This window comes from Plectropomus leopardus, chromosome 3 (genome assembly GCF_008729295.1).
Source record: "Plectropomus leopardus isolate mb chromosome 3, YSFRI_Pleo_2.0, whole genome shotgun sequence".
Classification (NCBI taxonomy): domain Eukaryota; kingdom Metazoa; phylum Chordata; class Actinopteri; order Perciformes; family Serranidae; genus Plectropomus; species Plectropomus leopardus.
Genome location: NC_056465.1, coordinates 21,581,539 through 21,596,609, shown reverse-complemented (window position 1 = coordinate 21,596,609; position 15,071 = coordinate 21,581,539). Strand labels below are relative to the sequence as shown.

General features: G+C 38.6%; 2 protein-coding genes across 2 annotated transcripts in view; one reads left to right on the top strand and one right to left on the bottom strand.

The window, feature by feature from the left end:
* Positions 1-4,447, bottom strand: part of cpox (coproporphyrinogen oxidase) — a 7,922-nt gene extending 3,475 nt beyond the window's left edge. The window contains exons 1-4 of the mRNA XM_042513863.1: positions 3,759-4,447; positions 1,627-1,770; positions 755-865; positions 492-633 (exon numbers count right to left, since the gene is read on the bottom strand). Coding sequence (XP_042369797.1) covers positions 492-633; positions 755-865; positions 1,627-1,770; positions 3,759-4,326 — 965 coding nt within the window. The 5' untranslated portion in view covers positions 4,327-4,447. The remainder of the gene's footprint in view (positions 1-491; positions 634-754; positions 866-1,626; positions 1,771-3,758) is intronic.
* A 1,538-nt stretch (positions 4,448-5,985) lies between these two features.
* ccdc181 (coiled-coil domain containing 181) lies at positions 5,986-13,815 on the top strand. The gene is made up of 6 exons (XM_042516549.1): positions 5,986-6,036; positions 7,954-8,063; positions 8,885-9,871; positions 10,614-10,760; positions 13,292-13,449; positions 13,610-13,815. The coding sequence occupies exons 2-6, from the start codon at positions 7,962-7,964 to the stop codon at positions 13,779-13,781; spliced, it is 1,566 nt and encodes a 521-aa protein (XP_042372483.1). The 5' UTR covers positions 5,986-6,036; positions 7,954-7,961; the 3' UTR covers positions 13,782-13,815.
* Positions 13,816-15,071: the final 1,256 nt, after the last annotated feature.

Here is a 15,071-nt window from a genome sequence, read left to right as displayed (position 1 = left end):
TATGACATTTTTAGGACTTATTATTATGATTTAAGGGAGAAACAGCTAGCCTGACTCTGTCCATACATTGAGAAAAAAACACTGCCTTACAGCTCATACCTTTACAGCACAGCTCAAGCTAACCAGCTGCTGTCTGTAGCTTAATTTTTAATGGACAGATATGACGTTCATATCAATTGTCATCTAACTTCTGGCAAGAAAGCTTATTTCCCAACTATTGCTATTAAACGTAACTTCAAATTAACTTGACAATGTACTTCTTAGAAGCCACATCAGATAAACCACACCCACCCCTTTCACATCCCAGTGGTCATCCACTGGCTAACGTCAGGGCTCAACGGTAGGCAGAGACTTCCTCTTATCACCATCTTACAGTGAGGATACACCCTTTGTAATCCACGCACACAAACGCACAAAAATCAGACATGCATACGTGCTAAAGTACACACACATTTCCACAAATGCAGGACTAATCTCAAATTGAACTGTACCATTTCTTAAAGTCGGGGTAGTACTGCGGGTGGTGCTTGTCACAGGCCTCTTTCAGGGTGTTGTGGAAGTGAAAGGCATCTTCTTCATTAATATAAACTGGAGTCAGGTCTGTGCCTCCACCAAACCACCACTGTTTAGAGCCTGAAACACACATTCACGCACAGAGACAAGGAAGAAAAAACAAGGGTAATCATTCATTCAGGCAGTCAATAGTGTCACTGACACCAAGACACAGCTGCTGACGTCAAGGACTGACACTCACCATCCTCCTCTTCAATCTCAAAGTATCTGTAGTTAAAGTGCACTGTGGGGATGTGGGGGTTCTTGGGGTGGATGACGGAGCTCACACCCATGGCACAAAACGGCAGCTTACCTGAGAGGAAAGAAGAGCATGACGTGAAATTGTATCCATTACATACTACTGAGACTGGATTGACCCAACAAGGATTCACTTTTTAACTTTTTAAATCTGGGCTTAAGTTTAAATTCTGGTGCATCAAACTTTGAAACATTACATTAAAATTGTAACTTTAACTGTAGGTAACTTTAAGCCTACAGTTTAGGAGGTTTAACTTGCTGTCTTTCTGAGATGGATTGCGCAACATAATCAAGTTCCTCAAAGAAAGTTGAGAGACTGACTCAACTCGCTTGTCTTTTATGATAATAAGGATTTTTTGGCAATATACTGGTGCACCAAGGAAACTGTTCTGGAGCTAAACAGGAAGATTGGGTTAACCGTCAAACATGGCAGTGACAGAAAGACAGCTGTACCAACAACACTGAAACTCAAATCTTTTTTTTGGTAAATATTCTATGATTTGTGATAATGTTTCATTAATTTAGCCAACAACTTTTTCTCAAATAAGGAAAAATCCGAGCCTCTCTGCAGAGCCTTTTATACTTACTAGATGCTGACAGCATGCTGATTATGTATTTATTTAAGTCTTTATTCATTATCTTAATTTTCATATGATGCTTGTCCCTATTAAACTCAACGTGAATTCTGTTTAAATAAATAAACTTTACTAAACCAAGATAAAATTGTAATGGTGCAACAGAGCCTGAATGTAGGTTTCAACAAACACTATAACAAGCTTTAAGCCTGCATACACATATCAAGTGAACAGAGCATACCATCTTTCCCTTTGAGGACTTTCCCTCTGCTCCTCATCTGCTTGGCGGCCTCCTCCGTCAGGTTTCCAAACACCACCGACACATTGACCCCTGCCTTCTCAAACACCTTTCCATCTTGCATCACACAGCTGATTCCTCCACCACCTGAAACAAAGGGTCAAAAAGGGAAGCACGTGATTTCAGTTGTTTCATTTCCTTACAGTTAAGGCTGTTTTGTTACTTTACGGCAGTGTTCCTTGCCTAAATCTGTGAACACCATACTAAGCATGGGGAACCAGCATTTAGTGTTTATGCACCACACATCTGGAACAAACTCCAAGAAAACTGCAGGTCCGCTGTAAATCAAGGCTGAAGACTTTCTCTCACCACTAAAAATAATATTTATTAATTTCTTACAATGCACTGTAACTTTTATTTTTGTATTTTGCACCTGTCTCAGTCACTTTTAACTTGTTTTAATTTTCCATTGTTATGCGCTCTCTGATTAAGTTTTTAATTGCATTCAAATGTTCTTTTATAATGTGTTTCTTTTAAAGTATGTCTTGATGCTTTTGGTGTATGTAGAGCACTCTGAACTGCCTTGTTGCTGAAATATGCTTTATAAATAAACCTGCCATGCAAACACGTGCACAGATAGACCCTCAGTCGTGTTTGAGTACCTGCCCTTTTGTCCTTTGACTTGATAAGTGCCGCTTTTGCAAAACATGTTTTTCAATATTCTTTTTTAAAAACTTTATATTTAGTATTTTATTTTGAACAGTCTGTGATATAAAACCTCTTTATATATATATATACACACACACATATATACTTGAAAAAACAACAAAAAGTCAAACAAAAAAAAAACAATCAAAAGTACACAGTATTGAGCGTACATTTAAATATGCTAAATCAAATTAATACAAAAGTCAGATTTACAAAAAGAGGAGGCATTTAAATTATAGCAGAGAAGGTTCAGTTTTAATTATCATAACTAGGTATTCAACTTCTCTTTCTTTTTTTAAAAACAGAATTATCATATTTTTAAGCACTTTTTTTCCTTTTTTTAATTTTGCTTTTTTATGTGATTATTTTTATGGCTAATTTTCAGGTAATTTATTTTGTACTTTTGATAATTTCTGACTGATTTTTGGGTCATTTCTTCTGAAGCTGCTCATTGTCTTTTTCCTATGTTTTTCAAAGAGAGCAAGCCAATTTACCCAGGTTTCAAAGGGTTAAACTGCAGGACATGCTCCCTCTAAACAAAATGAGGTCCTTGTCTGCCTCACTGTATGGGTGTTTAAATAACAAAAGAAAATGACCCGCCACTGTATTTAACATGATCTTTGTTATTAATAATAATGAGAGGGATGGTCTTTATTTTTGCTTGAGCGCCAGCTACCAAAATGTCTGTGCACAGCCCTGTTGCCTTGCATATTGCTTCAGAAAAAAAAAAAATCAGTATGCTTGAAATTCCAATACTTTAGGTAGTGGTGGAGTACAGAGTACAGTAAATTTATTCATGCACTGTACTTGAGTTTGAATTTGAGGTACTTGTACATTACTTGAGTATTTTCTTCTCACGCTACCGTCTACTTTTGCTACACTACTTTACCTGACAGCTTTAGTTTCGGTACAGTTTCAGTTTTGCTATAAATTTAATTACCTAAAAGTTTTTCAGCTGGTTAGCCATTAGTTGATTAATCAGTTTATTCACAGAAAAAATAGTAACCAACTGTTTGAAAAACATTTAAGTTGTTTGTTTTTTTAAAAAATAATCTTTATTTTTAGTTTTTTTCCTGTTATAATGTTTAGTTTTTACGTTCTTTTTTTAATAGTTTGGAGTTTTAATTTTTTAAATATATATTTAAATTTGACGGTTTGTGTGTGATTTTTCTGCATTGGATACTTTTACTTTTGATATCTCAAGTAGTTTTTCCTGATTATACTTACTTTTACTTAACTATTTTATATGCAGGATTTTTACTTGTAAGGAGTATTTTCGCAGTCAGGTATTAGTACTTTCACTTAAGTAGGATCTGAATATTTCTTCCACCACTGATTTTAGGCATTATGGCCAGGATGACTTGGATGTGTTCTGCTCCACATTGAGCTCTGCAGTGTCTTCACCATGTCAGGTGAGGCTTTCTCACCTTCATGCCTCTGCCAGCGGTCCACCTTGAACGTCCCACCGTCCACCTCCTGGAGGGCTTTGCAGAAGTCGGCCTGCGTCTCCATGATCAGCATCTCCATCCTCGTACGCATCTCTCCTTTCCTCCCCTGCAGCACACTGATGTCAGTCACCGGAGGAGACATGAAGCCCCGACATCTCTCCAAGATATCCCCCTCTCGCTGCTTCTCCTCAGCGGCTGGGGATACCTTCGTTGCCATTTCAGCGCGCTGGAAGTGGTTTGCGTTGGCTAAGAAGCCCGCCACCGCCGCTGCTGCTGTGACTGCTGCGGCTCCACTGAGCGCCGCGGCTCCCCTCCTGCTTCTCCCGGCTGCGGTTCTGCCTGCGGTCCCATGGGACATGAACCGTACGCTGGATCCCCTGGAAAACCATCTCGTACCCGGAAGGAGAGTCACTGACGAGCTGTGAGTGCAGGGTAACGGCAGACGTGACTCTCCTGAACTACCGAGTCCTTTTAAATGTGAAGTCAAACATCGTCTCGCGGTGGTCTGAGCCGTTTTGTTGACCGAGCAGAAGACGATGGTCGCCATTTGTAGCAAAAGAACCCGCTCTTTTCCCGGTGCCCAGCGGTCGTGAACAGTTATATACTAACTCAAAACATTATCAGAAGTTGTGCCTGCGTGCTATCAGTCGCGTTTCAAGTCAAGGGGCGTGTATTTCCGCGGTAGTGACAGAGGCACCATGGGAAATGTCGTTTTCCTTTGAGCTCTTCACCTAGTGAAAAGCTCTCACTGAACTTCAGTACCCAGAATGCAGTGCGCCTAAAAACCAATGTTGCGTTGATGGGTCGTCATATGTTCCGTATTTTGTGTACAGTTAAGACGAGTGAAAAAAACACAAAATAAAAAGCAAACAAAACAGAACTACATTCACATTTCATAATGTAAAGTGACATCATATTACAATCACATCATAACTTAAATGTGTTGTTTTTTTCTTTACTTCAGCTAACAGGTTGCTATATTGCCAAGTCATTAAAAAAGCGCAGGAAAGTTAGTTTAATGTCCGACCAAAAAATAAGGCATTCTTGTCTTTTTTCACCTCATATGCTCATTTAAGCAATAGGCCTAAAATTGTAATATTTTTCAGAGCAACAATAGATCCCTGCTAGATCCCATTCTGACAGGTGCAGTAAGTTATTCTGTCAGCTACAAATAACTATCTGAATGAACTACTTCCTGTATAAATGTAGTTAGATGGGGAGTAGGTCATTCTAATAGATAGAGTAGGCCATTCTGTCAGGTACAAATATCATTTAGAATAGATCACAACCTGTATCAATGTAGTTAAATGTGGAGTAGGTCATTCTGATAGGTGGAGTGGGTCATTCTGTCAATAAATATATAAATAATAATAAATATAAATATCTATTAGAATAGACCACAACCTGTATAAATGTAGTTAATTGGGGGGTAGGTCATTTTGATAGATGAGTATATTATTCTGTCAGGCACAAATATCTATAAGAATAGACCACAACTTGTATCAATATGGTTAAATAGGGAGTAGGTCATTCTGTCAGGTAAAAATATCTATTTGACTAGAACACCTTTATAAAAGTAGTTAAATGGGGAGTTGGTCATTCTGATAGGTGGAGAAGGCCATTCTTTTAGGTACTTTTACTCTTAACAGGCTACATTTAGTACTTGTTCCTGAATATACTTACTTACTTTTACTTAAGTAAAAATTTCAATGCAGGATTTTAACATTTACAGAGTATTTTTTACAGTTTGCATTTCATATTTGTACTTAAGTAAAGGATCTGAATACTTCTTCCACCACCAGAAAACACTGTGATTCTCATAATTTTTACTAATTCTTAACCTCATATGATACTGTTGCTACTCATAGGTGACAGTGCTATTTATTTAATTTACCTTTTAAAATTCTCTACACGGTTAGCCTATTTAAGATCTTTTTGTGATGGGTTCCGGGAACAATTTGTCTGTTTTCTCTTGTTTACAGTGTGTACATGGAGATTTTATGACTTGTCAGCGAGTTGTGCGTGCGCATGCGCAAGTAGTAAAGCGTGTTGTAGGTCTCTATGGCGACGGGTCTATTAAACCTTTTAGGGAAGCAGAGGGACTAGAAGCAGATTATGTGCACAGGTGTCGCTCCGCAGACTGTCGGCCACTAATGTGGGCCAGATAGATGGCGTGATAGTCACAAAATAACCCGCCTGGATGAGCTCTTTCACCGCGTTTAACTCAACAGGAATACTACGCAAGAACCTGCTGCTGGTGAGTTCATCAACAACCATTATGGACACTATTTTCATCGCTATTAATTCCCAATAGACAAAAAACAAAAAATAGTATGATTTATTTGGGAGCGAACTGTGCCCTTCAAGACAGTCTCTAAATTCTGTCTCAGTCTTGTTTATTTACACAGCCCGCAAAGCTATAAAAACATACAGGACTTTAATCTAATATAGACGCACACTCCGCATTGTAGCCAGTGACACTGCCTCTGAGTCATAATAGAGTCATAGTTACTATTAAACATAACCAACATGTCAGCAGAGCAGAGGATGTTTGTAACAAAAAAGAAAAATAGTTTACTGATCACCCTGCAGTACTGGTCTGTGTCCAGTGGGTGACAACAAATCCCCAATACAAGTACGTCTCAAATATGTGAGAATTAGTGTCACAATTATCCAAGCCAAGGGATACAAAACCCCAAGTAAATGTGCAATATTTTGCTTGTGATTAATACTGTGTGATAATCTGAATACATGGAACCCAATGGGGCACCCTAATCTGTACTGTATGGCCTACTTTACTGTATGTATTGTCTGTTTACATCCTTAGTCATGCAGGTCATAGGATTACTAGCAATGGTGGATGAAGTACCTGAAAGCTATACTTGAGTAAAAGTACAATTAATTATTTGATTTTATTTATTTATTTTTAAGTTTTTGGGGTTTTTTTTTAAAGAGAAAATGACTGGTAGAAGTTAAAGCCAGCTATTAGAGTATTACTTAAGTAAAAGTCTTAAATTATCTGATATTTATTTTACTTAAATATCAAAAGTAATTTTATGGTATTAAATATACTTAAGTATTGAAAAGAAAAGTACAAGCAAATGCAAACAGTCAGAAGTCAGAGAATAATGAAGCTGATTTCTTTGTAAAATACACCACCTAAAAAAAGAGCATACATTAAACTTTAAGAGAAACTAGGTCTTTTTTTACGATTTAAATGATTCAAAGAGCAAAATCCAGTTTTTCCTCCCCTCCCATTCCTTGATTTGTCTGTCACCTCCTTCCTTCCCTTCTTCTTCCCATTTTGTTGTAAATAACTGAAATACCTAGGGGAAATATAGTGGATCAAAAGCATGTATTTTATTTAGTTAATGTCATAGAGTAAAAGTAAAAGTTGATAGAAATATAAAAACTTAAGGAAAATACTTCCATAATGACACGAAGTATTATATATTACACCTCTGATGTCCAGCAGTGCCAAACCTTCTCTGGCTATCATCTACCTTATTGTCATGAAGTGGGAATATTGTGGCAAAAATGTCACCTGAGATGTCGGCATTATGATTCCACTGACAACACATTCATAATTTGTTATTTGTATTGAATTGTTTTAATATCTACTTTAATGTGACTGTCACGTCATTGTATATTTATTATTCACGCAACTGTCAAGTTTTAAAAAAAATTGTGCTTTAAATTTCAAACTGTGCAACTATTAAAAAACTGCTTTTATATGGTTATATCCATAATAGAGTTGCAAAAGTATATATATTTTTTTAATGGTAGCATAACTGTCTCAGAATATATCAAGGTTCAACACACTTATTATTAGTAATATTGTTATTATCAGATACAATGACCTTCAAAGGACTTCAATCAGAGCGGTTCTTTATTTTTTTTTGGTTGAAGAACATGTAGGTTAGCGTCTCCATCTGGTTGCAAAAAAAAAGTCAAACACCAGTGATATATTTTAAAAATATATTATATAAAGACTGCACAGGCCTAAAAAAAAAAAAATCATGCAGTGACCATGAATTTCCAAAACAAATTTGTAGGTTATGTGGTGGTAGACGATGTGATACTGTGTTCGGGATGGACTGATATCACTTTCCTCAGGCTCTGCTGATACTGTGGCGTGAATGTTGACTGAAATCTGTGTCTGATCTTCCTCCAGTGAAGATTATGAGTGAGGTGGTTTACACAAAGGCTCAGGAGGAATATGAGGACGACTTTGAGAAGGATCTGGACTGGCTGATAAGTGAGGAAAGCCGCAGCGAGGACCAGGTAAGTCATTTATATGCAGCGCTCCTACTACTTAGGACAAGTGGGATTTAAGACTTTTTAAGACTTTATTAATGCCACTTGGACTAAAATTTAGTCAAAGACCACTTTGACGGTAGCCAATTAAAGGGAAGAAAGCATGATCTGTCATCAATTACAAATAAATATTGTAAGATGAAACATGACTTTTTTGGTGATGTGAATGTGAGTGACATTTAGTTTATTATTATACATTCTTAAAAAATTAAAGTTACCCATTTTGAGCTTTTGCAATGCAATGTCAGAGAAAAACAATCAACAACAAAAACAAGCCTACTTCCCATGTCTGAGCATTTTTAAGACTTCTGAAAGACTCATTTAAGACATTATAATGCCAGTTAAGGCCATCTATTTAGATCAGTAGATTTAATGGCTTTTGAAACTTTTTAAGGATCTGTGGGAACGCTGTGTATAAGATTATTGAACAGGCGAATTGCATATCCCCTTTCTACTTTTTAATTTTTAATTTTATTTTTATCCTGCGAAACTAAGCTTGGAGTGCTGCTCTACTTAGTGCATCAGCCCCTGACCCTGCTCTGTCACAGTGCCCCTGTGAGTCGTGTTGAGTTACCCAACCTGGCACAACTCCCTGTTTGCATGCGAAACCCGCTCTATTGACATACTTCCACTGTGCGCCACTGCTGGATGCAATATTGATGAACACACTTACACATGTCTGTTATCACACCAGTGCACCTATTACCTGCCAACTATCAATGTTGCTTATTCATTTACCTTCAAAGCTAATTAATAAATGCAGCGTGTTTGCCTTTTCCGCCCCACAGGGTCCAGACTATGAGGACATAGAAGCAGAAATAGACAAAGAACTGGAGGAAGATGAGAAACAGAAAGGAAAGAAAAGAAAGCCGACAAGCCACAAGGAGGAGAAGCGAGGCAAGAAAGCAGGAGAGGTGGAAGAGGATGAAGAGAGGTGGCCCTCGCCTATGGAGCCATTGGAGTATGATTCAGACAGAGACAGCCCAAATAAGTCACCACCTCTAGTCCCACCTCCTCCTGGGGTGGATGACCAGACAGATGAGGAGAAGAAGTACATTCTGGAGAAGATCCAGCAGGCGAATCGGGAGCTGCAGGACCAGGAGGCTCCGGATATGACGAGACGCAGGCGGCTGCATTTTAAAGAGAAGCTGGTGGACCTGGTGGTGCCTCCGCTGCAGTTTGAGAAAAATGGAAACAGCGGTGAGGTGGAAGGCGGCTGCAAAGATAAATCAAAGGATTCAGAGGCAGAGAGAGAAGTGTCAGGGAAGCTCTCGGAGCTAAAGCTTTCCCCTCGAGAGGAAAGCGTAGGATTTAGAGGATGTGGCAGGGCTGAGGAGAGCAGTGAGGGGGGTGTAAAGGAGGGCAGAGTTCTTGTAGAAAAGGATGGTAAGTTTGACCTGGTCAGCCTGAATGAGGTGGAGAGTCAGGGACTTCTCCCTCCTATAGCAAACAGTGACTCCTCCTCCCCACGTTACAAGGAGCAGACTGTGAGTTCTGGTAAGACTCACAGGTCCTCCTCGTCTCCTCGTACTCGAGCCGGTTCTTCCCCCTTCCAGCAAGGCACCGATCACCTCCGTGCCCCCAGACCTCCAGCTCAGCCCCGGAGCAGGCCCAGCTCAGCCAGCCACAGCCAGAGAGGCAGCCAGAGGAGAGGCAGCAAGCGGCGGGTGCAGTCGGCCACCGGGACACCCTGCCAAGCCACCTACACCCTCTCCCCCCAGCAGAAAGAGCTGCTGCAGAGGATCCAGGAGAGGAAGGAGAGGCTGGCCAGAGAGGTACTGAAATGACTGAATAACATTTCTACTCTGAGGTCTGCTGTTTATTAGGGATGTCCTGATCGGATAGGAAAGATCGATATCAGGCCTTATCAATGCATTTTTCAATCGATTAGGATCAGTTATTTCTAGCATGCATCTCGCTTAATCATTTGTTTACATCCGCCGTCACACAGGGGGTGTAAACAGAGAGCGCGATTTGCAGCAGATATTCAGATTTTTATTGTAATGCTGCTACTTTGGAAATGGTCCAGCTCAGCTACAACGCTACTTTGAAGTGGAATTGTGATTATATTACTAATTTATGGTGTTCTGCACTTTTGTTACAGTGCTACACTAAGTAGATTTAAGAGCTATTTCTAAAGACACATTTTATTTTTACTAAAACAAATGCTGCACTAAGTGGAATTGTGATGAAAGCCATATGAAAATATTTTTAGTTTGTTTATTATTTTGTCAAATTAACAAAAAAGTCTTTTGTTTGGATGCAGGCATTTTTCTAGCACTGCACTGTAGTTATTAAACTGGCAAGCATATACACTGGATTGATTTTAATAACTTTTAATAACTTTAAGTACTTGAAATGTGCAGCTGTATTATGCAGGTAAATACAAGTATCAGATCGGCAGATTCTCGACATTAAATGACTCGGATCGGGAGCAAAAAAAAAAATGTATTAAGGACATCCCTCTTTGTAATTTCTTAAATCACTGTTTTAATCACTCTTGGATTACAATGTCAGGAGGAGCAGAGGAAACAGGAGGAAGAGGAGCAGAAGCGGCAGGAGAACGAGCTGGCGTTTAAGGCCTGGCTGCTGAGAAAGAGAGAGCAGATTCAGGAGGAGAGAAGGATCCATCGAGCCCAGGAGATGGAGAGGATGAACACTAAGGTACGACCACGAGGGCCCGCACCAACCCAACAAAGCACAGATGTACTGCAGTGATAGGGTTTCATTTATGTTTTGATCAGATTTTAACACTGTTTTTAATATAATTTTAACAGTATCTGACAATTATTAGTTAGGAATTAGTACTTATTTTCGAATAAGTAAAGTGCAGCAGTGGAGAATTAGTACGCAGACAACAGAAGAGATAAGACTGGAGTCTGGATTTTTAAAATGCCCAGTATTTACATGATGGGGTCCATCGTCATGGAAAACCTGGAAAAGTCAGGGAATTTCATAATCACATTTTCCAGGCCTTGAAAAGTCACAGAATTAGTAAAAGCCATTGAACGTTTTGGAAAAGTCATGGAATTTTGTTGTGTGTTAGCCCAGTGTTAACCTTCCACGTAATGTAACAGAACGACATAACGTAGCTCTTACGAGCTTCGATGGGTGACAACGTTTTGTTTACCATCATGTGTGTTTCCTCATTTTCTCCTCGCCTTCTGTTTCTGCCTTCATGTATGCCTGCTAGGTAAATTTATGTTTCAGTGGAATCTGAATCTGATATGTTCAGTAAGTGGGGAAAAAAAGATTGAAAAATTGTTGAATTGAAAGAAAAAATGTTGCAGGTCCTTGAAAAGTCATGCAAACTTTGTACAATAGTGTTGTCAGAAATGCCAATGTATCAATATCGATTCTGAACGGCTGAAATGGTTTCAATACTCATTTTCCACAGTACTGATAGACCTGTAGTCGACTAGCTGTGGTCTGGCGACCCTCTTACTGTTAAAGTTTACTACAGTCGTTCTGCTGTTCTCTTTTCCTAGACAAGAAATGAAAAGTTGTCATTGTCATGTTTTGCTACATTAACCAATATTTGGAACCAATATGACAAGAGATGAAAATCTTTCTGTCAATATTTAGAATTTGGAATATCACAAACTCCAACATAAAACTTTTTTTAAAATGCATTTGGCAAATGTTTAATCAAGACTGAAACTTTCAACATCATACAAGTTCCCAGCAACTTTTCATTTATAAAGTAAAGCGAACATTTAAATGAAAAAGGAATAAATAAAAATAGCTCCCTGTCCCATGCTGACATTTTCTTTACACTTTTTAATTAATTACTTTTACTGGCAATCATTAAAATAAAACACCAATGTAGATAATCAGTAAAACGCCAAATACGCCGATAATCTGTTGACCCCGATTAAAAATGGTACTGGATAATGATATTTTTCAAAGTATTGTAGGAAGTTACAAATTTCCATATCATGACAACACTACTATACAGAGAGTGCAAAGAGTGTGCTAAAGTTTTAATCCATGTTGGAGTTTCCTCATTGCAAAAAATATATAGATATGGCATTAAAAAACCCAGATTCTAGTCTTAACTCTTTTGTTGTCTGTGTAAGTCCTAAATTGCTGCACTCTACTTTTTCCCTGACTACTGTGCTGAAGAAGAACAGAGGACAGTTTTTAAGGCAGAACTCAACCCTTGTAAACCACTTATTTTCCAATAAACACATCATTTTGCTCCCACTAACCCTCTTTAATCCACAAAAGCCAAGCCCTGCTTAAGAATTGAATGGTTCATTAACTATAAATGACTGTATTATTTAGGTTATTATTATTATTATTATTTAGAACTACAACTTTTATGATACCTTTAAGAAATTCTAATTTAACTATAATTTATCTCATCTATCTATATCTACAACAGTTTCATGTTAACAACTTTATGCCGGGATGTCAAACTCATTTTAGTCCGCAGGCTACATACAGCCAATTTTTGATCTCAAGTGGGTTGGACCAGTAAAACCACTGAAGAATAACCAATTAACAACACCTCCAAAAAGAAGTATATTCCGAAAACCTCATCCATTCACAAAACACACCATAAAAAACCTGAAATGTCTTTAGAAAAATAAGTGCAATCCCAACAGTAGGTTTTCCACATACAGTCAGTCACTGTCAATACATGAGCATTTTTCCATACATTTCCACTTCTGTGTAATAACGCTGGCGGCACCACAGCAAACTTAAGTAGAAACTATTGAGGAAGCTTCTAAGTCTGAACCAGACTCTTTTGTACTGAAGCTGCTAATTGACGATATTTTGCAGAATGTTTATTATAAATTTGACCACAATAAGTATTCTCTTTTTTTTCAGAGAGCTGTATTTTGGTAAGGGTGGAAAAGCCTCTAAAGCAGCATTTCACAGAAAGCAGGCTAAAAACTGGCACCTTTTAGCACATCACAAGTGAATTATTATTAAGTGAGCAAAGTCATGCAGTGGGCCGGATAAGACCTTTTGGCGGGGTTTGGCACCTCTGACTTAATGCATGAAAGCTTCTGCATTTTGCACTGCATTAAGCTTTTTAGGCATCTGGTAGGGGAACAGTCAAACAGTCAACAAGGAAAAGCAAATCACAGCACTGGTCAGGGCAATTTAAAACGCTGCAATACTAAATGCTTGCCATAGCTAGCTTACCTCTTCACTGATGGATGAATCTCTGCTTCCTCGAGCAGAAAGACTGCAGTGATCCGGAGGAGTCCTTCAAACAGTGGCTCCAGAGGAAGCACGAGCAGCAGCAGAGAGAGAAACAGCTCGTGGAGCTCAAGAAGCTCGAGGAAGACAGTGGTTACCTCCTCCGCAGCCGCGAGGAGTGTGAACGTGCCTTCAAACTGTGAGCTCACCTTCGCATTTTCAACTTTACAAAGTTTGGCTGTTTTGATGTTGCATCCACACGTAGTTTGCTTACGTTAATCGTGATGTGGCGACAGGGATGTTTGAAAACTCACTCGGTGTGCTCACGTTGCTTGCAATCCTGGTACTCTCTTCCTCAGGTGGCTAAAGCGGAAACGGATGGAAAAGCGCGCGGAACAGCAGGCGGCTCGAGAGCGCTCCCGCAGGTTGGTGCTGGAGGAGCGCCGCGCGCGACGCATGAGGGATTTGCTCTGTACTGTCAATGAAACCAAACCATTCAGATTTACTGAACAGCTGGCCTACCGCTTCTGAACCAAACACATCCAACATGTCTGCAGGATTCACATTACATCACCTCACATCAAAACGCACAGCGCGGACAACACAAGACTTAATGTGGAATATAGGACATAGTGTGAAGTCAGGTAGGACAATTTTTTGGTAGATTACCAAGAAAACCACTACCTTAAGTGTTACTTTTATAACTTGTTATGGTTTTCTACCATATTTCTATGAAGAAAATATGTACTAAAATAATTTAAAAACGTTGGCCCTTCAGACATATCAAGAATCCAAAACTCACTCTAGTGACATGTTCAGGTAAAATGGGACTATCAAAATGGTTAAGCCATTTATCAGTTCAGTCACTTTTCATTAAATAATAAGTGTTGTGGTTCACATGGGATCACAGCATCCATCATATTTAATATAGCCTATTTCAAGTGAAATGTGACTAGGTGGCTACAAAAGCAAAAGTCTTAATTTTATGGCACATGGTAGACTAAAGACATGCTGGTTTTACTTCAGAAAAATGTCCCATTTTACCCGAATGCATCAAATAGTCACTCCAAACCCTTTATCATAAAAAGTAAAGAGTTTTGTGAAAGTATTTTGATCATAAGTCAGACAGTTGATTAAAAGCAACACCATACAATCATTTTTGTTGTTTTACCCTTATTCTTTTAGCTACAATAGGCTACTGAGAAAACCAACATGGCACATAAGTTTTCTGGCAAGTTCTTGGACAAGTCATTTTTTAACTTTTTGCTTCGCCCACACTTTTTTTTTTTTTTAAATCAATAGAAATGATTGTTTCATGTCAAGCACATTTGAAGCAATGACTTAAGAGCGTGTTTGGTGACTGGCTGCTAATATTTCAAGAGCCCAACATGTAAAACCTCATTACCTGACTTCACCCTAGTTTGTTCTGTGTTCAGTTGTTTTATCATTTCTATTTCTTTGCTGTGTTGAAGCACATTTGAAAAGAAAAAAAAATAGAATATGTTTACCGCAGTGACCTCTACTTAGTGTGATAAAATATAATGAGTGACTGATTTTCTACTTTATTTGTGTAGTGGCAAACGCACTTTACTTTAAATGAAGCTGAACCATTTCTTAGCCGACTGTATGCCTTTTGTCAAGTGTTAGATTACAAGGATACCATCAAGTTTACGACAAGTTACTTGAACAGATGAAACTGTAAAGGAATGAAAATTTGTAAAATGGTACCATGCCTGCTTGTTTCAGAGACGTGAAACAAACAAAAGCACAAATAATTTATAGGGGTGGGAATCATCAGAGGTCCCATAATAAAATAATATC